Here is a 27,376-nt window from a genome sequence, read left to right as displayed (position 1 = left end):
TTATGTTTAACCACTTATGCTAATCTTAAACAATATTAGAAATACATTTAAAATGCAAATAAATATTACTAATATTAAACATTACTTTTTAAAGAAAAACATGTTATTGTCTAAAATGTGATAAAGCATTTCTGCAGTGTGCGCTTGATCATTCGTACCAAAGGATTAATCTGCAGCTAAAAAAAAATACTTGTATCAAGACGTGAAAAGTTCAGCTCTTTCTGCTAGACTTGGCTTCAATACATTGCAGGGCTAATCTGCTGATTAATTTTTGGATTAACATATTAATAATTGGATAGAAAAAGGTGCTAAATAGGAGTTGTTTTAAACAGACTTTGAACTCGGTGAAGCTAAAACTGTTCCACAGGATTAGTTCTGGGTAGAACATATTAACAAGAAAGTTTTTTTTTTTTTTTTTTATCTTAAATGTAAAATGTATATTTATTTTGTACATTTTTTGTCTGAATTACTGCTCTGAGTTTGTGGTTCTTTCAGCAAATGGCCCTTTTTCAAATCTTTACACTGCAGTTAATGATTAATCGCTTTCTAAATCAGTTGACAATTATTTCCGCTCTCCACCGATTGCTGGTGTTAAAGCACGTTTTGTTTTCTTAATTACGATTTTATGGTCAGTCTGTTTTTGTTGAATGCTTAACACATAATAGACATCGCTTTTAAACCGATTAAATAAATGAAAATGGCACAAAAAATGTCATCCATAATTCTAATGAAACATCTGCAGAGTGGCGTTTGTTCTGACAGTTTTTCAGACCTGATTTTACTGTAAAATCTCCAGGTTCAATCACAGATAAATGCGAGCTGGTCAGCGGTGTTTCACAGGTGTTCTAAGCTATGCTGTGTTGTGTGCTGTTAAAAGTGTGCTGAGCAGGATCTCAGCCATGCTGACATCTTAATAATACCTTCGGTCAAGTGAGTGAATAATTTGTGTCAGAAACATCAATGGAGATGTTGATGTCCTGTTTTTTTGCTCAGCTGACTGATGACTGGTGACAATATGCATTTATCTGCATGTAAAACAGGTTATTGAGATCTGATCGCCTCGGTGTGAATGGCGAGGCATAGTGGGGTCAACTCTTATCTGAATCAGCCGGAATGGACGCTAGAGTCTGGTCTGAGCAGTTTGAATGAGGAGTGGTTTACCTGCATCTGCCATGGAGTTGATGACATCCAGAGCGTGAGCCATGCCATTGGCAAACAGAGCAGCATCTTCTTTGCTGCCAAAGTTGAGCCCCCAAACTTGTCTGGAATCTCGCCACTGGTGAAAATTGGGTGTGGCCTGGTTATATTTGAGCCCTTTTACAATTGGACAGTTTATAACCACCTGAGGATGATAAGACAGTGAGGTGATTAGTCAATATTCACCAGCAGACTGTTCTGGAACAGCTGTGACTGTGGGAAAAAAAATAGTTAGAGTGCCTGTAGCCATCAGCATCCCATTTTCTCAGTAAGTCCCTTTAGAAACAACCAGATCTCGACAGTGTTTCAAATGTTTATAACACATGTGCAAAATATATTAAAAACCGGTAGCATCTGTGAGCTGCATCCTTTTACAAGAAAACTTCATGAAACTACATCCCTGCCAACGCCTAACATAATGGCATGCTTTATTTTTTTATGGATCCTTCTGGGTTATATTCCACTCAGCAGGTGGCACGAAGCCCGTTTGGTCTGGGCTGGAAAAAAAGAAAAAAGCTCTGTGTTCAGAGTGCTGCTTGAATGTGCTGACACGCCGTTTCAGTATTTGTTTAAAAGCTGTTGAATTCCATTGAGCAGAGGGAGGAGTCGAGACCCTGTCAGAGTGAACATCATGGGAGGAAGCATGCACTGGATGACAAAGGGCAGCAAGGTCAGCCTCCACCGCAGACAGTAGTATTTTTCGAAACGACTCCAAATCTTATCAGAACGCAAATAAACACCAAGCGGCTGTGGCAAGGAGCGCGTCAGTCGGGTGACCTTGACATCTTCCATGTGTTTTGAAGGCAAGAAATACTTTAGGGAGACAGACTGAAACCACAAATGTGGCTGCAAAAAAAAAAAAAAAAAAAAAAGGAAGCAAATAAAGAGCTGCAATATTTTCCTTAAAACGTACGTCTTGCTGTTTTTATTTGTCACCAGGGAAAGCAGTATAGCGTCTCCATAGCGACCTGCTGGTAGCAAGCCTTTTTTTAAAAATTGTCACAGGAAATGGTTGAACAGGCTAACTATCTCACAGGAAACATCCTCCACTTTAAGACTTGTCTCCAGGGAACACTTCAGCATGCTGAATGTTTAAAGAAGGAGAGAGGCTTTGGTGCAGCAGGGGGATAAAAAAAAAAAACTAAACAAAAAAAAGGTTCAAGTCAAGAATAGAACCACCTAGAGTCAATTTTACCCAGCTTCTCAGTCATGGAACACTTTTGTCTGCAGGGGAGCCACAATGAGCAAGATAATGGCATTGAACCATCTTTGTCTGAAGGACAACGTCATGCTTGAGACTCCAAACTCTGATCTTAGACACAGAAATATTTGGATAAAGAAGAGATGTTGGTTGTTTTGATGAACATGTTGTTCCCTGTGGCTTAGTTTAAGAGTCTTCATGTTATCTATAAGAACGTCCTGTAACTTGTTGAAATCCTTTTTTTATTGTGTGATGTTTTGGTTAATTCTCTTTCTAGTAAGGGCAGCAGTGCGCAATGTTTACATAAAACATTTGAGCTCATCATACATGTACTGCATTTCATCTCCAGATTTACAGAAGTATAAAGTCCTTAGTTTTTGTCTTAAAGTGGTGAAAAATGTATACACTACATATACTGCCCCCAGTGGCAGCATATGAAACAACACAGCAGCCACAGCAGTGTGTGCTAACACACACCCTGCTGGTAGTGCAGAATCAGCTGAGCGATGACAGCAATGCTCCAGAACACCAACACCGACCAGTCTGGTGCTCTGGCTGTTTTCTGCTCCGGGGTTAAATCCGACAATATCAACTTTGACTTCTCACATTCTATCCTGACATATAAAGCAATAGTCGTACTGCAGTACAAACTGTACCTGGTGTTTTTTTTGCCTTTCAGATTTATTAGCAGAAACCAAATTGAATGATCAGCAGCAAAAGTAAAGACATCATTTTAATAAACAAGTTTTAAAAAAAGTCAAACACTTTTGAGAAAGCAACATTTTGACTACATTTCTACACCAACAATTGAGGAGGGCCACACAGGCTCTCTGATGGATGAAAGAAGTTTATACCTGTGAAAAACAATTTTGGTAAACTAGTGTCATTAGCTATCCCTGGTATGGATGTGATACTGGGGAACCGTCCATCCGCCAATATGTCTATGGAAGTTTATTTTGAAAAGCTTTGACATTTAAAGTGGCTGTAGTAGAGATGCACTGAGAAATTTTCTCCTTCAATGTCACTTCAGCTTTTCAGAAAAAAAAAAAAAATCATTTTCTGACCAGTGAATACACCACACCAAAGCACTAAAAATTGAGCATTGACAATGATTATGTCAATTTTCTGCACTGTGTTAGAATTGCAGTCTGCCTGTGGTTGGAGTTTGGCAGTGGAGGAAACGAGCAAAGCCCTTTAGTCCATGTTGGCTCCCGAATATTCAGCTTTTGAAGTGCAAGCAAGAGGAACGTTTAAAACATTTTATTGCAAGCAAAGATGTCATGGTCCTGCTCTAAAGCCAAAAACATGTACCTGTTGATCTGTCTGCATCTTGCGTCCGACTATCCGGAAGGCGTTGTTAGAAGGGTTGTGAAAGATCTGGACTCTGCTGAAGGCTTGGGGTCCGGTACCTGCCGGGAGCCACTTTTTACTGCCATCATCGTAGATCATCACAGTGGCCCGAGCCTGGCAAATACTCGACTCACTGCAGAACACAGGAAAAGATGGAACAACACACAGAATGAATGTACAGCACTGATGTTGCAAATCTCAAGAGAACAAGACTCTTGGAAGAAAACAAGTACTTAATTTAAGGTGTACGGTGCAGGTTCTTAACTCAAGCTTCATGGTAAAATGAATTTCCATCTGCAACCCACACAAGACAAGTCTAAAAATAAAGGAAACTTTTGCAGAACTTCAGAGTCGAGTTTGTTTTATGAGGTGATGAATCATCAGAACTTTGTATAGCATCTGTATTTCCAATGCACTACATTCAACTATTAATACACACCTACTTTGGATATAGTAGAGGATGTGTTATTCAGCGATCCTCATCCTGTTTAGCCGTTAAACAGGATGAACACACATTTCAGAGGCACCATTTATTATGTAAACAAAAGTGGCGTTGTGAGCATTCAAGATGTGTCAGTTATTTTTATTACTTATAACTAATGAAGCACTGTACCAAACACACGCTCCTGTCACATCTGATCCCTATTTGTATGTGGTCGTTTCTTTAAATGACCCATGTTCCATTTTTATTCGTTCATTTTATTATCAGAATTTAAAGTGCTGTAGTCTTTATCAACATTTTAAACTTTTGCTTTAAAATTTTTTCTTGCTGAATGTCACGCTTCAGGGAAGCAACTAAAATAAAAACAAAAGAAAAAGTAAACATGAGGGAGGGAGAACGGAAACTGGAAACACCGGATGGACAAACGAGTGAAAAAACACGGGATTCTGAACAAAAACAGTTCCCGTCAAAACCAGTCTGGCCTCATTTTTCACCTGCCCCATCATGTCCCATTAGAGTTCTCCTGCCAGTTAATTCAGGTTCTAACGAAAACCAAATGCCATAATCATGAGCTAATCCACGTAGTGAAGAATAACTGATATTCAGGATGGTATGCTAGATAAACAAAACTAAACTGCTGCCAAGTGCTGATTTTTTGCAGGAAAAAACCGTTTGGTTTGATCCTAAACGAGAGGAGTAGGTGAGAGAACAAAGGGGAATGACAAAGACAGGAAGCTGCGCAGAGTGTCGGCAAACAAAACAAGGTCCTGGAATCTTCCACCTGCTTTACATCATCGCTGAAGATGGTAAGAACACAGTTGCTTCTCACTGGGAGAGGCAGTGAAAATATTTGTGCATGGCTTTCTGCAGGCAGGATCCAGTTACAAATCATTCATTCCAACTAAAGTTGTGCACATATTCTATGCCAAATAGGAAAACCTAACGCACAACATTCATTGTCGCATGCTCTGTGTCGTCTTTACCATTTAAAAACAGCCAGAAACCAGGTAATTTTTCAAATAAGCGGAAACGAAATAAGGACTAAGAGTTGTAACATGAAAGAGGACGGGAAGTGAGGAGCAAACAGTGGCTGACTGTTCATTCCAGTTTTCTATCATTCCTCCCCCTCATCTCCTTGATTACTTCCCAGGCTCTCCCTACAGTCTCCTAATCCATCTCTTCCCCCTCTCCCTCCATCTGTCCCACCCTTGATACAATCTGCTACTTCCTGTGACAAAGCACCAAAGACACAACCCACTTCCTGCTGCCTGCACTGCCTAATAAGGACTGCTCAAGTCTGGGCAATCGATGCCTGCAGAAATACAGTGGTGCTACATTTCCTTACAAGTTAAAACGCATAAATCTGGTCAGTATTAACCTTTAAAGGCGATCTGGCTTCGCTGCCAACAGCAAAACTAAAACTGTTTTATGCGGTGTTAATAAGTGTTGCATCTTAAGCCAGGAAAAGGTTGGATGCTTACTTCAATATGTTGCTTTGAACAACATCAGATCAGTTTAAAAGGTTAGTACACGGGAGATAGTTTTGGATTTGCTGTAAATCAGAAATGAGCATTATGTAAACACCAAGCCCCTTCCTGCGATTGTGATGTTTGGCACTCGCCTCACACCGTGCCCACAGGCCTGCAGAGAGCTGAAACCTTCTCCTCCCTGTTCAGGTTAGCTAAGGCCCATTTATGCATTTCAATGTTTACCTTAATTACTGTAAAAACAGAAGGAAACGGCTTTACACAAAACATCAGCTGTTATCAAATAGTGAATGCATGAAATGAATCCAGCAGTTTGCTATATTGACCCACTCAGACCTAAAGTACCCTGTGGCCATGGAAACTGCAATATATATTGCTGAATGAGTTATTTATAGATTAAATTAATAAAAAAGTAAGAGTTAACTGAACTCTTATTTATAGAGTTACCAATCAAGGTGGCAGCTATAAATATTCTTTACCCTGAATATCTGCTAAACTAGATCTCACAATACGAGTCACATCTTCCCTATATCACCGTCTGCAGTGTTGCATTCACATTTGGATGCAACATTTGGTAGAATACTATGTTTCAAGTTTCATGTGTTCACACTCTGCATATTGGCAACAGTAACACAATTACATGTTTTTCTGATATTGCACAGCATCGATTTTAGGAAATATCTACCATTTAAACTATTAGTCACAAACCAGGGAGGAAGCAAGTCCAAAAACATGGTTGTATTAGCGCTATATTCGGTGCAAGTCATTTCCCTCGCCTACACGTTGGCTTCTTCTCTTCTCATATCTATTGTTAAGCCTGTAGTCATTTAAGCAGTCTGTCAGGTCAGAAAAAATGTCTACCTTTTTACTGTTTCACAGTTTGACATCACACAGTCTAATTACACTGTCTAATTAGACTGTCAGGAATTAGGAAGAAACAGTTTCATGTCTGAAGGAGGATGGGAGAGACTTTGTCACAAAAGCAACTAACTGTTTCTGTCTTAGACTGATGAAGCTGTTAATGTTTCATGATTTCTTTCAACATCATGTGGAGCATACATGTGGGTGATCGTGGAGAAAATCTACTTTTAATATTGACCAATTTCAACTTTGATCATTTAAAATGAAATCCAGCTAATGAAAATGAGTTTGTGGTTAATTCAGCAATAGTTTCATATTTTTTCCAATAACATTCATAGAAAATATACCAGCTTGCATACAGCTATAAAATCTCATACTTCCTGTCTCGACCACATTCACATCCTTTCTCGTTCCAGGCTGGTGTATTATCATGAGAAACTGCAGCCAGGTTTGCTGCAAATCTTGCTTCGCCAAGTTGCATGCACCAGTAAATAAGGTGATAATGTGTACCAGAAGCTCTTCCGTCTTTCAGTCGACATGTCTGAAGGAAATTACTTCCACTTTGCTGACACTGCGTGACCTTTTTGTAACCTGATCGACAGTGCTCAGGTAACGATTCTAGGTTTTTAAACATGCAAATATTAATATAAATCAGCACTGGTTGCCGTCTTGTTTGTTCGCATTGTGGTACAGGACATTGCTTTACTGGTGATCAGGGGAATGACAGAAGTCAATTGCAATCCATTTGGAAATCATAGCCTTGAATTATTTTTTATTTATCATCATTATTATTTTATTATTACCATGTTATTAAAAAGAAAACATTCTTTCAAAGGAAGGTATGAAAAATGGTTGAAAAACTTAAAAACTATCCAAGATGTTTCTGGGATTTTGAGCCGCTCCGCAGAGAGCATCTCATCCATCTGACAGGAAGATTTTAAAATGGAAAAACTTCTGCTGAATAAAACATACATCAAACATATAGGCAAACTGTAATTTCCTCTGGTCTCTGTTACATCCAGCATGTTGTTGTGCTGGAAGGGTAGATGGGGTGTATGGGAATTGGGAGGCGTCAGAGACACTGGACTGGGAAACAGATGCATATTTAATGGCAGAGAAAGCATGGGCTCAGGAGCGAGGCTGAGTGGCCGGCTGCATTATTGATACAACTAAGGACACTGAGACTCTAAAAGGCTAAGTGGCACTAGTGCATGAAGACATGGACTTGCACACACTCTCACACCTGTCATCCTGCCAACATGTGTGTCCGTGCTGACCCCATCGACTCCGTATGACGGGCTGCAGGGGGGGCTGGCGGAATAAATCACCACAGGCAAAGTGATAAACAGGCTATTTTTTGTACTTCCTTAAGCCAAGACTGGGGGCAGCTGTGAGCAGTTGACTCAAGACGATTCCTCATAGGCACAGAGAGTGCTCACACTGATCTTAGGCACCAGCTTTTAAGGCTAATAATAAAAACAGGCTTTATTTACAGAAAAATAAATAAATTAAAAAAAAGTAGGATTATAAGCAAGTTGTAGTCCATATTTGATTATCAATCACAGCCATAGTGAGTCTCTTCAGTTAACGAGGGGTTAACAGGAAACCCCGGCGCACGGCTAGAACATGTGCCCTGTAGAAAATGTCTGTATAAGGCTCTGCTGTCAGAGCTTTTCTCCAAATGAGCTGGCAAGTACAGTCAGGCCCAGTGGCTCTTTTCTAACTCCTCTTACCTGATGCTCCCTCTGCCCTTTTTAACGTCTTAAAAATAAAACAGTTTCAGGCCATATAAAAACCTGAGCAAAGATACTTTCGACATACCAGACAGGTCAGACAATTAGAAAAAAAAAAAAGTTTAAGAAGTTTTATCCCAAATTCTACACGTCCTACACAGAAATTACAGTCCTGTTGCAATGTGAAAAGTGTGATGCAGAACTGAAGCTGCACTATATATGTATTTGCAATCAGTATTGCACCAATCAAAATTGCAATCACAAACTGCTTGCATGTAATATTTATACATATGCATCAACACAATCAATATCTCCACGAGATTGATATATTGGCCTATTTAGTGCAAAAATCCACTCAATAACTTTTGACATTTGCCATTTACTGCCCTTGATTTCAAGTCTAGATATGTACATATGGAGTAATGGGAAAAAAAAGAGTAATGAGAAAACTGTGGATTGGAAGTAATCAGTATCTTCATCATTATAATCTTCAGTAATAATATTGCACTTTTGTTTACCGATATTGTACAGCTGTAGGCAAGACCTACTGAAGCATGTCTGTCTGTTTCAGCTGACAGGCTGGGCAAAGAGAGCATTAGAAAACTCTGGAGGAGCTACAAAAGTTCACAGCTTAGGTAGGAAACATTTGTTTCCTACCTGTGTGTTAATGTACACACAAACCACCAGTCCTGGGCCCCTCACACCTGGCCTTACTGTAAGAGAAAAAGGGATTGTTGAAATAAACTGGTCAGAAGTTCTCTTAGCATTTTGACTCAAGTAATAGTGGAAGAAATGTGTTTGAATCTAAAAAGAACACGTTCTAACTCTGAGCTTTTTGACCTACATGTGAAACCACGGATCTGGCAGAAACACTCTGCATATCCCCACTGTGAAGCATGGTAGTGGCAGCATTATGATGCTACCATCATGCTAGGTTTTGGGCTACAGGGGACTTATTGTCATGTTAATTTTGTTCAGATTTCCTTCTTAAGGTTTTACCCAACAGACAGCCACGGTGAATCAAACAAACAGCAGAACTAGCCCTCCATCACCTTTGTGTACGTTTTCACAGCTCTGGTGATTGATTCAAACACAACTCAGAAGAAAATGACGCATTTAAATGGGTAGATCTTGCGTAGCTGTCATACACCTTCCATGAGAAACAGTGATCCATTGTTCCTTGGCAAAGTATCAGACAACCCATTCATGCCAGAGTACAGACAGACAACATGTTACTATGTATGTTTTTGTTGTGGAAACTATGAAGATACTTCCTCTTCATCCTGGTGGCTGTTAAACATAGACTATGAACTTTTCCTGAATTGATAGTCATGTCTTATATGCATTAATAGGCTGGGAAGACAAACAGGTGATTTGAGAATGAAACCCAGCAGCCCTTAAGCTGATAATATAGTAAAGTTTACTCTGAGCACTCATTCATGTTTATGTGAGGAAAGGCTTTTCACCACAGCACCTGAAGGGCTGCCAGCAGGTGATGCCGGTTTGGCCACATTTGAGACAGTCTTGAGTGTAAAGAGAAGTGAAACAGGGAAGTTATTTAGTTAAAAGAAGTAACTTGGAAAACCCAGCACTTCACAGCACACAAATACTCATTTGTGTAAAGTCTAGACCACGCAAGCAAGGAAAATGTTTCCTTTTTGGTCAAATTACAATAAATCCAGAATCCCTATGTTGCAACTGTGTGTATCCTACTACAGGAAATAAGATGTACTTGTCTTGGTATGAAACACACTGAACAGAGGTCGCAGTTAAGGATGCAACAAATTATTTTGGCAGTCGACTAATCTGTCAAGACTGTTGCGATTAGTCAAAGATTATTTTAATCCACCTCTGGTTTCCAAGCAGTAACCTTCTGTTCTCAGCACTTTTACATGTCTTGCAACACTTTCTCGAGGTCTCCATGTTAACATGGAAATTTCCACAGTTAATTCAGGTAATCCCATAACAAGCATGCACCTTTAAAAAACTTTAAAATTACCTTAGTAGAGGGATGTTTGAGGATCATTTAGCCATCATTGATAAGCCCAAAGTCTGAAATACTTAAATTGGTGAAACTGGATAATTCCACCCTGAATTGAGATTTATAAAAAAGGTTAAAAAAAAAAAAAAAAGCAATCTTACCGTTACCATCTTACCACCTAAGATTGGGACAAGGTTAAAAACTACAACCGATTAAGTGGATAATTCTACTCTTAAAATTATAATAAAAGGTATATTATAGAACTGCACAATTTATCAAATCACAATCATTATCATTGCGGAACATTGTAACAATGAAAAAAAAAAAAGTTTGGCAATGAGGAGTGCATTGGAGTGAGCTCTAATGTTGAACAATTCATCAGTTTGACGTTTGACTGGAGTGCTGATTACTTAAATCTGTAAAAAAAAAAAATAATACTTTTTACAAATTTCTTAAAAGCTCCATTGTAAAATCAGAAGCTGACTCCTGGTTATAATTTCCATCAGCGAGGTCAACTCAGGTATTTTGCTTATTCAGTTGCCAAGTCCCATCTTTCTGTCAGCTAGCTGGTTTACGTGAAATCAGGACAGCAATCAATTGAAAAAGGGGCCAATATGAAGCCTTTAGAAAATACAGAATGAAATTTGTTGAAAGAAACAAAGCCATAACATGTGAATAATAATGGGGGGTACAGAAGCAGCAAATTAACTCCAAACCATCTCAATGGTGAAGTTCTTGTTCTCTGATGCTGATTTGGGTGAAGAAGTCACATACAAACACCGGTTGACTCTAGGCTGATTCATCAGACATTACATCATGCTCAAGTCCTCTTCAGGCCACGTTTTCTGATTAGTTTCCAAACTGCAATGTACAGCTGTTTATGGCTAAATGCCCAAACATTGAACAAACTTCCCCCGATGCAACATATAGTCTTTTAATCATATTTACAAATCAGTACATGAAAGTAACAAGAGAAGTGGAAATTTAATGGACTACACTTGTCTTTTTTTTAAGAAATGGGAAGGGTGGTGGATTTTTTTTTTTTTTTTTTTGTTATTTTTATTCAGCTGTTTAAAAATGAAAAGTGACAGCACATCGGAACTCACTTGTCTGAAGATGAAGATGAAGTCAGCTGTTTTTGCAATAACCTTTAGTAAGAATCTCATTTAAAAACATGGAAGTCATTGCCGGGCACTATCCAGCCCTCTTAGAGCAGGTTAACGGTTTTTAAAATCTACACATCTCTGAGACGCCCTTTACTGTTGATACTATTTAAAGTTCAGTCTGTCGTCCCATTTTCCTACTGTCTGTGTCATCTCACACATGTAACAACTTGCTGCAAAATTAACACAAGCAAACTTTCACACCAAGCTACTGAATCAACGACACAAAACAGGCACTCAGGCCGTCTGAGCTAGTCGTAAACTGTAAATATTTGAATGAAAATCAGATGTGTTTTTGACCTTCCTGATTAAAAAAAAGTAAAAAAAAAACCTTAAAGTATTTCCTGAATGCTGACTCCTCATTCATGACAGAGAAAGGAGTTTTCGCCCAAATCATCAAGTTGTTTTTTTGCTTGGCCACTTGAAGAGCAGAGATGAATTCCTTCCTGCTTCTGATGCGGCCAAGGCTGTGTGGAATGAGGTGGGGTGGGGGGTGGGGGGCAATAGAACTGGCACTCTCAATGCCCATATTTGGAATGAAGTTACCTCTGTCCTCTGCACTGAGCTCAATTCCTTTTACAGGTCGGAGCACATCCTCCCCGACCCAGGCCAAGGAGGAGGAGAGCTCCCTCTTAGAAAAGCATCAACAGGAGAAAACTCCCAGTTTCAGGCTGCCCTGACTTGTACGCCCCTTCCCTTTCCACTGAATGAGTAAAGAAGATCCCTTTTCCTGCTTAATCATGCTTCCTGGAAACGTGGGGGTCTGAGAATGCTGATGTTGGCCGCAGCATAGTCGACTATCACAACCCTGGTTAGTTTTTTGAAGCTGGAAACTGGGCATTGGCCAATGAGATTCTAACTGCATGATAACTCAGACTAAAAATAACAAATTCCAAAGAAAAATGTATAACACCATCTGATTACTTTTCTTTGAAGGCAGCCTCTTTACAGCCAGTTAGCTGATTTGTTGACTGTGGTTTGAAAACAGCACAAAATTAATAACAGAGCTGTACCGTACATTGAATACTACAGTCAGAAATGACTACTTGGATGCAATGTTTGCTAGGATTTCAAGTCTGTGAATTCTCACAGTGTATTGATAATATATTTGGCCAGTTGGCTGGACTAACTGCCCTGAAGCCAGAAGGCCAACAGTCGATGCATATTTTTTAGGGGTTAAGATGCTAAAGTTCACAGAAAATGTCGGGAGCATTGTGTAATGGTAAAGTAAGAAAATAATATCCAATTTCCTGGTGTCCTGTGCCCTAATTAATAAGAGGTGAGTGGTGCAAGCAATAACTGTCCATGTTTTTAGTGTAAAACAGCTTTTGCTTAGCCAGCTGACAGGTAATGTGCAGCAAAAGGTAGAGAAGAACTGAGACTGCTTTAGCATATATTTCATAATACTAGAATGAACTTCTCTAACTTCAACTCTTTTTCTTGTACACTGCGTGGACGTTTTGAAACAGCGCTACAAAAAGTTCTAGTGGCTTTGCACCAAATCTTTTAAGACCTTTGTACACTTGACACTGGTAACCAGTCATCAACTAAAGTTTACAAAGTATCGCTGGTCAAAAATGTTAGCGTGGAAAGCATAAATATCCCCTCAGAGGAAGCATCAGTACACAAGATTATTTGTATCGCAGTCGATGCACCAAGATATGTCCGCATGCAGAAATAGCTCATCTTTTAACAGAACAAGTAAACAAACCGGCCTGCGTTAAGCGCGTCCTTTCCCGTGTGGCAATAAACCTTTAGTCAACACTAGGTCAAAGTCTCAAAGAAAGCCAGCAGCAGAGCCTGAAGCAAGCTCAGGGTTTCCTCTGAGTCTTCTGATGCAGCCTCTGTCCATCAGTAATCACCATCTTCCCAGATAAGAGAGGCCATGATCTAAGGACTTGAGTGATAAGAATGTTAACAATGGCTGGCAGCATAAAGCTGTTTCTATACTAACTGGGTTCCATTATGTTCCATTAAGCAGCGGACCCCAGATGAACCCTCTGGATCTTTATAACCATTAGCAGTGCTGACCATACAGAACGTCCATCCTCGTAGCTAAGCTTTCATTTCGCTGCAACGTCAGAGACAGACTCAGTCAAACCAAGAAGATAATGTTCCTCCAATTTATCTGCAGCAGGGAAGGTTCAGATATCTGCAGTTATCTTCACATGATACTCTCTGTTCAGTTTCACTCAGTTTTTATACAATAAAAACACTTCACTCCTTTCAACTGGCCAAACAGGATATTGGTACATTAAGTCTGAATACAACACCCTCACAAATATTTAATTGAAGTAGTCCTTATTGTAAATTAAAAAAGGAGTATATTGTTCCCTTTTTAATATATTCAATGTCTTAAGTGAATGTGGATTTTAGTTACAACTCAATAAAAACTCAAAGGGCCTACCAAAATTTCTGTGGAAGAATGCAAGGTTAGGATCAGTGTAAGGCGACACCATCTTTTACAAATGTATTTTTATTGCTATTCATGACACAATATGACTATTATGAAGAACTGTCTAGACTACAGTAAGTGTTGACTTATTTAAGCTACATAGATGTAGACTGGAAATAATGACTTTTATTTCCTGGTTCCAGGCAGCTGAATCCTTCCCTTTGGTCAATGTTTGCTAAAAATCATAAGTTTAAAGACATCAATATTCATTTGTTTAGTGCTATAAAAATTCATCACAATATTCACCAAGACCATCACATTTTTCTAATATCCTACAGCAAACTGCTCCTTCAAATGTCCCAACACAGGGCTTATCTTAACACATGTGAGTGAGAGCTTTTTTTTTAAGGAACAGAAACCTTTTTCACACGTTTGTTTCAACTTGGGGGGGAAAAAAAAAGAAGAAACCTTTCTGAAGCACTTTTCCTGTAGTAATGCACTCGAAACACCAAGCTACACTGGTTAGTTTTGTGCACACACGAAACAAGACGACATAGTGGAATCATGTGGGCGACTATAATCATCTTTGAAATCCTGTGCTTTATATGCCACCTCAAATGTCACACCAGTTCAGTTCTGTCGCTACTTCAACAGGAAAGTGTGGCATAGTGTCAGTTTATTAAATGTGTTCTCCTCAGTTCATTTTAGTAAAATTAATGTGCAACAACAGTGACTCAGGACCTGCTTAAGAGGTGATGTTTAAAAGCTGATAAATAAGACGTTCCACAGTGAAAAGAGACCAATGGCAGGTAAAGGGCATTTCATCCGGGATCTATGAAGCAGCAGCTGAATACTGGATCACATCAGTTCTGGTCAGAGGTTGCTTAAGGGTTGGCATGATATGTCCATTATAGAATACTTTAATCAATTCCTAGCACATGTAATTATTTTCTTTTTATATATATATATATATATATATTATATATATATATATATATATTATATTTTAATACATCCAAATCAAACTTATTTTAATGTTTTGGAACCTCAAAAATGTCAGGTAATAAAACTGTCCTGCCACTGAAGTCAAAATGATGACGATTATAAATGGAACTTTAATGGTAATGAACTAAAAATAATGCTCTGGTTTATTCCGTTTCACTTATCTAAAAGCTTTTAGATAAACCAAATTTTACAAATACCAATAGTTGTGATGCTATTTACATAACTGACAAACTTAAGTCGAGAAGTTTTTATGTTGTCGAATGTCACGCTGGTGAAATGACAGGAACGATAAATTTTCAAACTTATGTTCCTGTCAAGAAGCTTAAAAAAAAAAAAACTAAAGACAAAAAATGCATTATGTAGCTCTCTTAATAACAGTGGTTTGTCAATTAAGATAGTACTTCCTCATAATTAATTTTGTAAGGAACTGATGTGAGAAACTTGTGTAGTAAAGGGGGTAAAAACTGACAGACCTGCAGAGGGCAGTTGGTCACCTTTTGGATTTTATGAACTTGGCAGACAGTTGGAACTAAACCAGACGTGTGCCAACTGTAAAATAGGCCTTAACGATAGCAGATAAACTACATTAGCGTCTGTCATTCTGACCTCAACTTGATAAAATAGAGAAACACCAAACCTGAGTTTGCAGAACTGAGAATCCTTTCTGCAAGTATTTGGCTACCACTTCAAAAAAAAAAAAAAATTAAGCTATTTGACTTTGCATGAAAGTTAGAGAAACGCAGGACAACATACCCAGTGTTTTTTTTTTCTGGATATACTCAACATGTTAGAGTTTACAGAAATTAATACAAATGTACATTGCACTTTTTATCTGTAAACAACTTTGTAAATGGTGCATCATTTTCCTTCCACTTCTGCAACACTTTATGTTGGTCTATCACATAAAACACTTCTGAGTTTGTGGTTTAAGTGAGAAAGTACAATGCGTATAAATACTTTTGCAAAATGTAGCACATATAGCTCTTGAAATACTAAGCTATAAAAAGGTATAAAGTATTTATCCAAGCCACATTAAAAACCTAACTTTCTGCTTGTTATTTTAGGATAGAGTGTTAAATTATGCTTGCTTACTTCTTTTTGTTAAAATTCCTACATGTAAAAATTATTGTCAACTTTAGGGTAAAATCATCCGTTTTGCAGCCCCTACTTTGATTTGGATTAGGCAAGAGATAAAAAGCACAGCTGGATTTGAAACTGAGTAACAAAAATGTGCTTTCAATTTGTGGCCATGCAAATGTGTGCATGGGAATCAGTTGGTCTTTATTGAAATGTTTACTTTCCATTTACATCTGTAGCAGAATGGACTTTACCATCAGCTACTAAACTACTTTACACAAATCCTACAGCTTACTTGCAGGGCTTTAGATGAACTACCAACTATGATGATTTATTTAAAGGTGGTTGTCTTTCTAATGCTCTGGTTTAACAGGACTGTACGAATTATTGCTTACTGCATCTAATATTAAGGTTTTAAAACTAAGCGAATAGACAAGCACTTCGTACTGGCGAGCAATAGCCTACAATACAATTAACTGTTTATTTAAACTATAAAATAAATATATATATATATTAAAGAATAAATAAAATTGACATGAAAAGTAAAAGCAGCAGCCTAGAGGCACCACCCCAAAACCAAAACAGCAGCTTCCACCAAGGAAAATGGCTTTGTCACAAAGCAGACAATGGTGGATTTTGTATATTGAGCAACTTGTGTAGCAAAGCGCCTAATCCAAGAAGCAGGCCAGCATAATGGCCTATTTATGAGTATGAGAGGTGGGCGGGCCAAGAGGGGTGAATTGTTTCAGAGAAGGGGGTAGTGGTGATTGGGCATTGTGGGAAACAAACACTCATGTCAGGACATTTCAACTAACAGTGTGTGCATGCAGGGTGATCCTTTCGACACACTGTCACACCAACTGTACAAAAAAACACTGAGGGGGTCTTTTGAAGAGTACATCAACATGTAGCTCCTTTATGATGCATGAAATGAAACCATTATTCTTTTTTTTTCCATTATGGATAAGAATTCCCACAAGCACACCCCAATTACCTCAAATTGGTATTGCTTCTGGGGTGCAGCACATTAAGATGTGTTTGGCAAAAAAGAAATGTGAAAGATCTGCTAATATATATTATATAATTTTTTTTTTTTTTTTTTTTTTACAAATTCTCTTTGTGCATTAAACAAAGAGAACCGTCTAAAGACAGTGACTGATGATGAGGTTTTGCAGGACAACCCAAAGTGGGTGGTGTCCTTTGCAAAGACATGTTCTCCCCCAAAAATATCAGCAGTTTTGACCAATTATGGTAATAAATGACAAGAACAACAGACGTCAGACAGGCTGAAATTTGCTTGTGCTGCTTACATCAAAGAAAACAATCTGACTGTGCAAGGCATGAGGCAAACAAGTGGAGACCTGAAATACCAACACCAAAACATTACACAACGGTGCAGCAAGAACATGCTGCTGTTGCAACCCTAAGGAGTTGCATCTCAGCGTCCTTACAAAGGCATAAATGCAATAACTCTGGTGCATTTCTTAAATAACAGCGAGTGGCCTGTTGGGACATGGGCTCAAGAAGAAGCGGAAGACGATTACAGCGAATCCGCTAAGGTCACAGTTTGAACCGCATTCCTATCGAGCTGATGCCAAAGGAGAGAAATGTGGTGTTGAGACACAAAAGAAACAACGGGGCAGGGCAGAGGGTGGGGCTGAAAGGGAGTGTAGGGGGGTAGTCTCCTCCTCGCTGCTTTTAACACTGATCAATAACAGGCTCTTGCAAGGGAGCAAACAAGTAGTCCGCTCCGGAATCACTTCCACTTCATGCAGAGCTTCTGAACCAACTTCAGGATGCTCAGCAGACAGAAAAACAGTGGGTGAAGCAGATGCATTACACCTGTTTCTGTGTATTATTTCTTGAGCCTGAGGCAGACGTGAGGATGGTGTCAGACAGGACGGCACTTTTCAGTCAGAGACCAATCCACAGAGTCAGCGTGGGAGTGGAGAGTCACCTCTCTGACAATAAGAGTGAATCATGATGCAAATTGATGCACTTCCTGGGCCTCTTAGCCCCCAGGATAGGAATCTGAAAGGCTGATGCAATGATCTGAATAGAGGAGTTATTGTTCACTGAGACAGTAATCCAAAGATAACAACAACAAACGCTTCTAAATCTGATATCAGTGAACCAAGATGCTCGGGATGATCAGAACCAGTTTCAGAACTGGGTCAGTAGTTGAACTATTGACCAACTGCCTGCACTTCTGTGTCAACATTTACATTCCAGAGCCACAATGAGCACTAGCAGAGCTGCATACCAGTCATTACCATTATGCAAGGTGACATGAACCCCTTTGGCCGCAGCGGGGGGCCAGTCAAAGCCATAGTCATTTAGAGGAAGAGCTCCATTCACCAACCTAAACAGGAACTTCCTAACGCGACGTTAAGGAGGCTTCGGGTTAGCAAATACGTCTGACATGTGCGGTAAAGTCACAGGTATGTTTGTTTTATGGTTGGGGAAGTACTGTGCGCCCCGCCCCCCAACCCCCACAGCTTCTCCCCTTCTAACTGCAGAAGAGCAACTCAACAATCAGGCGGTTAGCTTATCTTATTGCACCATGGTTAATAACTTTATTACACACTGCTTGGGCAGAACAGCGTGCTGTCGCATTGTGTGGTTGTGTCTCTAGAGCCATGATGTCTGCGTCATGCAAGGTTCCAGCATTTCAGAATGCCAAGGTTATTATGCAACTTAGACACACACGATTATCACTGTGCCTTATTTTAAGCAAGAGCCACGTTAAATGTGCACATCTAATGCAACTCGGTGCAAGGATTTCAGGTCGCACCAGCGTTCTCACTGCACTCTGAGGTCCCAGAGAGAAATGTGTGTAAAACAAATAGAAAGACTGCCCCGGACCTGTTGTCGCCATCAAGGTTTAGGAATGTTTTGAACGGATACAGTCTTTACGTGCCTAAAATGTTGCATCGTTTCGTTCCTCCAAATTGGAGTCCTTTTTTTTCCTGAGACACCAAAGAACATGTTGAAGTGCTTCCCCTCTCGCTCACATGTTGCTGTACACTGGCATCAGCTGGCGGAAAGAACGCTGATGTACTTTTCTCTCTCACATACAACAAAAACAAATTGGGCCATTTGCAAATACTTCTGGTTGTGTAAAACACACAAAGTGATGAAGCTGAAAACAAAATCAAGAATACCTGCACCTTTCAAACCTGTTTGAGTAGCCTGATAGGCCAGCTAATTGCCAGGCAAAACCAGCCTGTTATATTTGTGTTATTCTAAAAATAGCAGAACTGCAAAACAGCATAATATTTTTGCACATGAAGCAGTTGAGAACTGCAACTAATTTTAACAACCGATTAGTCTGCATTGTTTTTTTGATCTGAAATGTGCCTAAACATATTGTTAACAGAACATTGTTATAACAAATAATCTCAAGTCTTAGGTTGAGATCAGCAAAACAAATAGAAAACACAGGACCAACCCATGAGATATATTGTTACAAATGGGGCACTGTGAAAGGCTGAACACACACACAAAAAAAAAATCTAAAAAAAAAAAAAAAAGAAAACTGGTCACTCAGGTTATCCCTACCAGACTCCAGTTCCTCAGTGTAACTCTCAAGGACATGCACTTTGAAAAGACAAAAGAAAAAAACAACAAAAAAAAAAAAAAAACAAGCAAATAAATAAATAAATAAACAAAAAAAAACTGCACACTAAACTAAGTGCTAGTGGCGTTTAAATGTGAGATCAGAGCAGCTCCAGCCCAGGAGCAGAGACTTCCAAGCTTGTAATTGCCAGCAGGCGCAGGCTGTGACAGGACATGGAATTTGTGGACATGAGCTGTGTGCCTGTGGGTCTTGTTCATGGTGGTAAACTCTGCTCTCCCACACGGAGGCAAACTGCAGCTCAGGAGGGGGTAGCTTTAATGTGTGTCTATGGAATGCATGATGATGATGACGATGATATAAACAGCACATGCTGCAGATTGGTCACTTTCTTGTGGCCAATCTACGCTTTGGATCTTAGCTAGCCACCGAATCCTTTTTTATACCTTATAAATTGGACTGACCTCAGTAGTTTTTTTTTGCACATGAAGATGTTTAAAATCTTAGTGTTATAAGTAATCTACGAAATAATAATAATAATATATATATTTTTAAAACTAAAACGTGTTGATGTGAATCAAACTGCTTAATCTCAACCCAAAAACTTTGAACAAGTAGAAAGCTGAAGTTTCAGGAAAAGTTACTCGGTCACAAAAAAAAACTTCCTGCACAGTTTTAGCTGAGAACAAAAACAACCCAAAACCCAGCTGTGTGTTTCTGAATGAGAAACGGGAATTTAACGCGTTACAAAGCACTGCTGTCGAGATTAAACAAGCAGCTCAGACTCTTTTAACCAGCAGCCCATGAGAAAACTAGCAACAGAAACAGTGAAAAATGCTCGGCTGGAAACACAATGAAACATGAAGGGATCCCAGCCGCTTTACGCACCTCATTGTTCGGCCAGAGTGGAGCTCCTCTCCTCGAAGGCAACTTCGGATGACTTCAGCGGTGAAGCCCGGTGTTTACAGAGTCACAGCGATGAAATAAAAAAAAACTACACCGTCCAAAAGCGGAGAGGAGGAGGGGGTGGGCGAAACAGCACATCTAAAGCCGCAAACAGGGTAGTGGGGATAAAGGAGCACACCTCGACGATTTCCTGGTTCTGTGGAGCGGGAGAGGAGGAGGAGGAGGAAGAGGTGGAGGAAGAGGAGGGGGTAGATACAGTAGTGAAGCGGGCTTGTCAACTCCAATAACTCTCCCACAGTGGGTTTCTACGAGAAAAAAAAAAGAAGTGAAGCTGAGAAAATAGCGGCTGCCCAGAAAGCTTCACTTCCTCTTCTCCCACTTTCAGGTGTTTTTATGTTTGCAGCTGCGCTAAGAAAGGTTGAAATGATATACCTCCGCGGGGCTCTTTTTCCTTCACTCCGCGGCGCTGTCGGGTCACGGCCCTGCCGTGTGAATTCACGGGAGTCTGGCCCAACCCGCCAGCTTCAAAGTAATCCCAGGACGCATTCAAGTGTGCTTCGTAAATTTCCCTTTCACGAATTTAAACTGGGTCTTAGATTCATCTTTAAAGTCAATTTGATGGGTTAGTGCAGGTGCAGCTAAATAAACTAGAATGCCATCGAAGTAATAATTTATTTCAGCAATTCAAATAAAAAAGTGAAACTCATATAGATTTATTACACACATGTATGTGTACCTTCTGTATGACTTGCATCTAAAAAAAAGTTTTTCAGAAAATGAGAATATTATGTAAAGCCAGTGAGTATATTTTTAATACAGAAATGATACGGCTAATATAGTCAAGGAAAAATCTCTGAGTGACGCCCTCCACAATCAGGGTAAATTTGCTTGAGTTTCAATGTGACGTTTCCATCTTTTGTGATGATTTGAGGAACCAAATCATCCGATTGTTTTGGTTCAACGTACTTTAGGAAGTCCTAAGTCAGCAGAGCCGTCTACCAGCAATTTGCAGAACCAATGCTTTCTTCCACTAAACTTTATGGAGTTGCTGATTTAATATTCTAGAAGGCCTTTGCTTATGTCCAAAACTACAAATACTTGTTTTAAAGGCAATGACATCACTGTGCCTGACTTTAACTCCACAGAGAATTGAATCGGCCAGGGACACGGTTAGGCCTCTCACAAAAAGCAATAAATCATTTTATTGCATGATAAATTAAAGCAAGCTCCATTTTCCATTTCTCATTTCTCTCTATCTTTCTACCAAAAACTGGATGGCAAAAGTCTCGAGTCTGGTGCACTGGTCTCAACTAGAACTAGCCCTTTTTTGGAAGGACAGTTTTGTTTACAAAGTCTTCATAATTCCTTTCATTTGTTGTTTTGTTTATTTATTTTGGATATTTAAAATGACTTCCAGTTCCAGTGTTAAACGCTCATTAGAATTTGAAGTTAAATGATCTTTGTGAATGTGTTCTTTCATTATTATGCAATTACTATTATATTACTTAAAAATGGTATCAAAACAACACTATTATTGTTTATCGTACGGCAAAATTTGTTAATGTGACAGGCCTAGAAACCATATCTGAGAAGAGCTGAAGACCACTGCTAAAGTTGTTTTTGCATTTGTTAACTTGACTTGTGTGACTGTTCTAGTGGTCTCTTCAGGGCCCCCTATTGATTTTTGGGGCTTTTAGTAGCTGATGGATTTGCTTATGTCTTGTGCTGAGCATAATACTGTGTTTTAAAATGAGAGCAATAATATCTCCCACATACAAATGAATTAAAACAGCACAGTACTTAATCTGTGTTATGTTTTATATTTTCCAACCTTGATGACATATAACATTTTTGGTTTAGCATATATACTGTCAGGATTTCTAGAATTTATGGTGAAATTAATCTTATGCATACAAAAATAGCAACTATTGGTCAGCACAGTTTTCAATTTAATTTTATAGTATAAGTCAATCGCTTCACTGAGATAATGGTAATTTAAAAAGTTATATTTATGTACATGAAGCTCACCTGAGTCAACTATAGCTGTGTCGACCATCCTTACTTCCTGTAAACAATATTGTTACTTTATTACAAGTACCCTTAAACTAATGGCACAAGCAAAGAATCTACATTGTCAATTCTCACAATACCTTCACGAATGGGCACCCCAAATTCCAATAGCACATGAAGGCATCATTACATGCGAGGCTGATCCATTATAAACTCTGCACATCACCCTACTGGCTGTTTGTGAAATTTCAAGTGTATCTTTTGTGGCTCTTAAATATTCCACAGAAATGCTATCTGGTAGGAATATGGATCATGTTTTTATTCGACAAAAGCATGATCTCAGTTTGACAAATAAAATTAAAAAAATAATGTTGTATTTAAAAATATGTTAAGTTATGTTAAAAACAGATGAATAAAATAGGATTCCTCCCATGACCCAGTCCTCAGTGCTGAGACAATGCCTGATGTTAATTGAAGTGGAAAAGAGGATGTGAAAGGAGTGCATTACATGTGTGGCATGTGCAAACAAACTGAAAGCTAATATGCCCAGTTTCACTACAGGCACACTCTAAGACATACAAGCTTAAGCAACTGCTGGTATTTTTTTTTAAAGCCATGTGTTCCCTGTTAGCTGAGCCAAGAATTTCAAACAAACCCCCAGTCGTTGTGCGAGTCTCTGCTCCCATGTGTGGATGTGTTTGTGTGATTTGTGGTGGCCCAGACTCAACAAGTTGGTTCTTTTCCCAGAAAGTGGCCTGTGAAGAATCAGAAGTAGACACACAGTAAGCTGAGGTTTCTCCTGAGCTCCTCCCTCTTTGCCGCAGTTTTATTTCCACAACTTGACGTCAGTTGGTCAGTTTCGTCCGCAGGATGTGGAGGAATGTGAGCACATGATCAAAACTGGTACATTGAGAATTTACCAAAGCTTGGCTATTAAAGTTCACCTCTGTACCTTTACTGGTTGATTTATTTATTTATTGTTTTTGGAAAGGCTGTTACAGACTGCACTTTAACTTACATTAGAAAGAGAGTACAGTGCGTTCCTGAGCCAGTGTATTACCAAGAAAATACAGATAACTGAACCTCAATCAAAGAAACAAAGCTCAGTCTGGATCTGATTTAATCAGTATAAGCCTGAAAAAAAAGGAAATAGGAGTTTTTCCTGACTTAGTACAGTTCCTTACAAAAGTTTTAACAGCCCTTGAACTTTTTAAATTTCCAGATTCACAACTGGATTTGTGAATCTGGAAATTCACAAATTTCCAGATTTGTGAATTTCCAGATTCACAAATCTGGAAATTTGTGAATCTGGACTAAAACATGAATGTGTTTTTGATCTACTATGTGATTGTTTAAACATTTTATTGAAGCCCTGGCTTTATGTGTAGGAGATTTTGTCATGATGCAAGTTGTCATACTTTAATCTTGCAGCTTCACACAGGGTTCTTCCATAATTGTTTTCAACTTATACTTCAATCTATTCTCTGCTGAAGAAGACTCTGTCCTATATAATACATAATATTTGATGTATCTTTTAGACAGCTTGTGGCAAATAGGACTCTTCCTGGTAACACTTTATTTGAAGGGGTGTGCATGAGACTGACATGACACTGTCATAAACATGACATAACATCTGTCATCAACATAAAGCAGTCTGCATGACTGTTTATGACAGTTGTCATGAAGTGTCATTCGGTAAATAATGACACTTTTAATGCAATGTTGCTCTAAAAGTTGCATTAAAAGTCCATTAAAAATGCCAACTTTGCATTAAATTATCATAATTTACAAAATCATGCAAAGTTGACACTTTTAATGGACTTTTAATGCAACTTTTTGAGCAACGTTACATTAAAAGTGTCATTATTTACCGAATTACACTTCATGACAACTGTCATAAACATTCATAAAGACTCATTCATGTTTATGACAGGTGTCTTGTTTATGACAGTGTCATGTCAGTCTTATGCACAACCCTTCAAATAAAGTGCTACCCTTTTCCTTCCTACATTTCAACAATGGCATACCTGAGCTGTGGATCTGTGCAGCTCCTCCAGAGCTCTTGGCTGCTTCACTGTTTATAGCTCCCCTCATCCATAAACTGAAGCTAATATGCCCAGTTTAATTGGGCACACTCTAAGATAGACTCGTCCAGCCTTTCAGTTTTGCTGGCCACATCTCGGTAGGTCTCAAGTAAAGCCATATTCTTTTTTATTATCAGATCAATCATAGTTCTGTAACCTACAACTGAGACGTTCAAAGCTTGGAACTTTTTTCTGTAGCCTCGTCTTTCTTCAAATTTCTGTACAACAAAAAAATAACAAAGAGGTTAAGAGGTTAAGTCAGGAGAACAAATAAAAACAGAAAGTGTTACTTTTCCTTGCCATGACTGGTGAAAAGGGTCTAAGTATCGTTGAGCTCCGCACATTACATTTACATTCCAGTAGGTGGCACCACAGCATAACAGAGCATGTTGAAGACACTGTGGCTAAATGTCAAGAACAGCAAATTTAGTACTAAATAAACAAATGTTCATATTGGAAATCTGAACCTGTATTTCACCCATAAAACATTTTGCATGGAATAAAATAAATATTGACATGAAATGAATATGAATAAAAATTAGCTAAGTTACAGTATATTTGAGTATATACAGGTACATACAGTATGAGTCAATAAATAACATTAATGAAGATTGAATACCATATTATAAACACCTTGGGGAATCTAGTGTGTATATTTTGCAAAACTTATTTAGGTTTAGCAGGCATGACCTGACCAAAATCAAGTAATTTCACTGGGCTGATATGTTATTCCTAATTTTGATACAAAGATTTAGATTTCTTATAATTAGGGGAAATGTATTGTATATTTGACTGCAGTACTGCTTGGTTACTCAATAGATACATTTAGTATTTCTATATTTAAAGCCCATATATACTGTACAAAAATTTCAGTACTAAAATATGACTCTTTTAATTTTTTAAAATAATTGTGGTTTTTGCTATAAATATGTGTTCTCCTAAAAACTGGGAATTAATAGGCAAACACGGGCCTCAGTTGATTTTGTCTTTGGCCTTGTGCATCAACAGTAGTGCAAAGTTAATAGTTCAAACAGCCAGAATAAGACCAGCAATAAGACAAGAACAGATCCTCGGATTCTTGTTTCACCCTCTTTCTCAGGTGGAGGGGTGTTTGTTTGGAGACCAGGTCTGGGGGTTCATACCCGTGATCACTGTCATTTACTTTGTTGCTCTGCGTCTGTGCACTGCACTTTATTGTGATGAATGAACACAGTGTTTGTGTTTACAGAACTGACACCTCCTTCTCCCGCCGGCCCCTCCGCCTGGTCCGTCGGCCCCGACACCCGGACCATGGCTCTGCTTGAAAACAAACTGTGACGGCTGCTCCGGTTACAGGAGCCCGATCGATGCACTGCCGGGTGTCGCGTTGCTCGAAGGGGATGAGTATCGCTGCATGGCCGATCGCTATCATAATCACACTTCCCCTCCGTTATCGCTTACCTACTGAATAAAACATCTGCCTTCCTGCCTGTGGATCACCCACCACCCCAAAATCTGGAGGGATGGCGGCTTCTTCTTTGAGTGTCTTTGAGATGAGTGAGGTAACTTGAGGAAAGTGGACAATGATACCCAACAAATTAGGTCCCCAAAGTTGTTTTTATCACCGGCATCTCCAAATAGACCCGACCGGCTTTCGACAGGGTTTGTCTCAGGATGCTGAAGCGTCACGTTTCATTGTTGAGATGTGTCATTTGACCCAAAACAACCTTTAGATGTCCAGTTTTTGATAAAGTCACTCAAAAAGGCGCATCTTATCGGCTGAGCTCAGCCAACATTTGGATCGCACACATAAAGCAGCGACCAATTGTGTTTTAAAGCCTAAATAAAAGGATTTAAAACACAACTCTATCGTTGTCTGTATTTTTCTGAAGACCGGTTCCCTTTGTTTTTAAGTTTTCTGATTGTTTTGTTTCTCTGACTCTAAATTCTGTCAAGTTCTCCCCTCTTTTCCTTCTCATATTCCTGAACATTCATGTAGATAATTTTATCATGTGTTTATACTTCTTTTCAGTCGATATGCACCCTTTACTTTGATCTTGTTTCCACGTGTCAGCGTTTTCTCTTACAGATTTTCTCTGTTTTGGGCACAGTTTTCATGATGGTTTTATTTCTTAAGTGAAAACAAATCTCTGCAAATCATTCTGGTGTGTGAAAAAAGTATTTTCCCGTTTTGTTAAAGGATTTATTATGTATAGCTACTTATCCATGCAGGCTCCTGGGGCTGGTGCATGTCTTCAGCATGTCTTCACTGGGTGAGAGACAGTGGACATCCTGTAGAGGTCACCAGTCCTTGGCACGGCAACACAGAGACAAACATAAAAACAAACAAACAAAAAACCATACATGCATTCCTAAGGAAAATGCAGAGAGGGCAATTTACCTGATATATATATTTTTTGAAGGAAGCCGAACTACCTAGAGAGAACCCACACATGCATGGAGAGAACATACATACAACATGCAGCAATATCCCAGACTGGGATTTCATCTCAGCATCTTCTTACTGTGAGGCAACAGTGCTAACATCTCCGCCAGTATAAAGGCCATCTTTTGCAGTAATTAATGTTTTCGGAAGGCTGAGTTTTGTTTCAGTGGTCACAAACTGGCCTGATTACTATTTGGGCTGTAGAACCGAGAAACCACTTGCACAGAAACTTTCTGACAGCGTGAAGAAGGCTAAGCAATCTCTAAACACAACATCACATCACGCATCAGCATCCCCTAACATCTGGTATTAAACTAAAACTTTACAGAAAAGAAGCACAGCAGCACATCTATCTCTGAAGAGGTAACAGAAAAAAGTTTTGGAGTGGCCTATTTAAAGTTTCACTAATCACTCCTTTGACCCCTGGACTAATGTGGGCACTGCTCAGGGCCAGTTTATGTTTTGACCGTCTCCATTTCAAG

General features: G+C 39.0%; 1 protein-coding gene across 3 annotated transcripts in view; it reads right to left on the bottom strand.

Moving 5' to 3' along the window:
* Positions 1 to 20,904, bottom strand: part of vaspb (vasodilator stimulated phosphoprotein b) — a 30,608-nt gene extending 9,704 nt beyond the window's left edge. For 2 of the 3 annotated variants that reach the window (XM_014982473.2, XM_088011830.1), the window contains exons 1-3: positions 20,358 to 20,841; positions 3,710 to 3,881; positions 1,162 to 1,342 (exon numbers count right to left, since the gene is read on the bottom strand). In XM_014982473.2, coding sequence (XP_014837959.2) covers positions 1,162 to 1,342; positions 3,710 to 3,881; positions 20,358 to 20,362 — 358 coding nt within the window. In that variant the 5' untranslated portion in view covers positions 20,363 to 20,841. Of the gene's footprint in view, positions 1 to 1,161; positions 1,343 to 3,709; positions 3,882 to 20,357 lie in introns of all 3 variants that reach the window. The other variant, XM_014982471.2, reaches the window with a different exon arrangement.
* Between the last annotated feature and the right edge of the window lie 6,472 nt (positions 20,905 to 27,376).

Source organism: Poecilia mexicana, unplaced genomic scaffold (genome assembly GCF_051168715.1).
Source record: "Poecilia mexicana isolate PSO_F unplaced genomic scaffold, ASM5116871v1 scaffold_13, whole genome shotgun sequence".
Taxonomy (NCBI): domain Eukaryota; kingdom Metazoa; phylum Chordata; class Actinopteri; order Cyprinodontiformes; family Poeciliidae; genus Poecilia; species Poecilia mexicana.
Note: the sequence above shows the minus strand (reverse complement) of the source record. Positions and strands in the feature narration are given on the sequence as shown.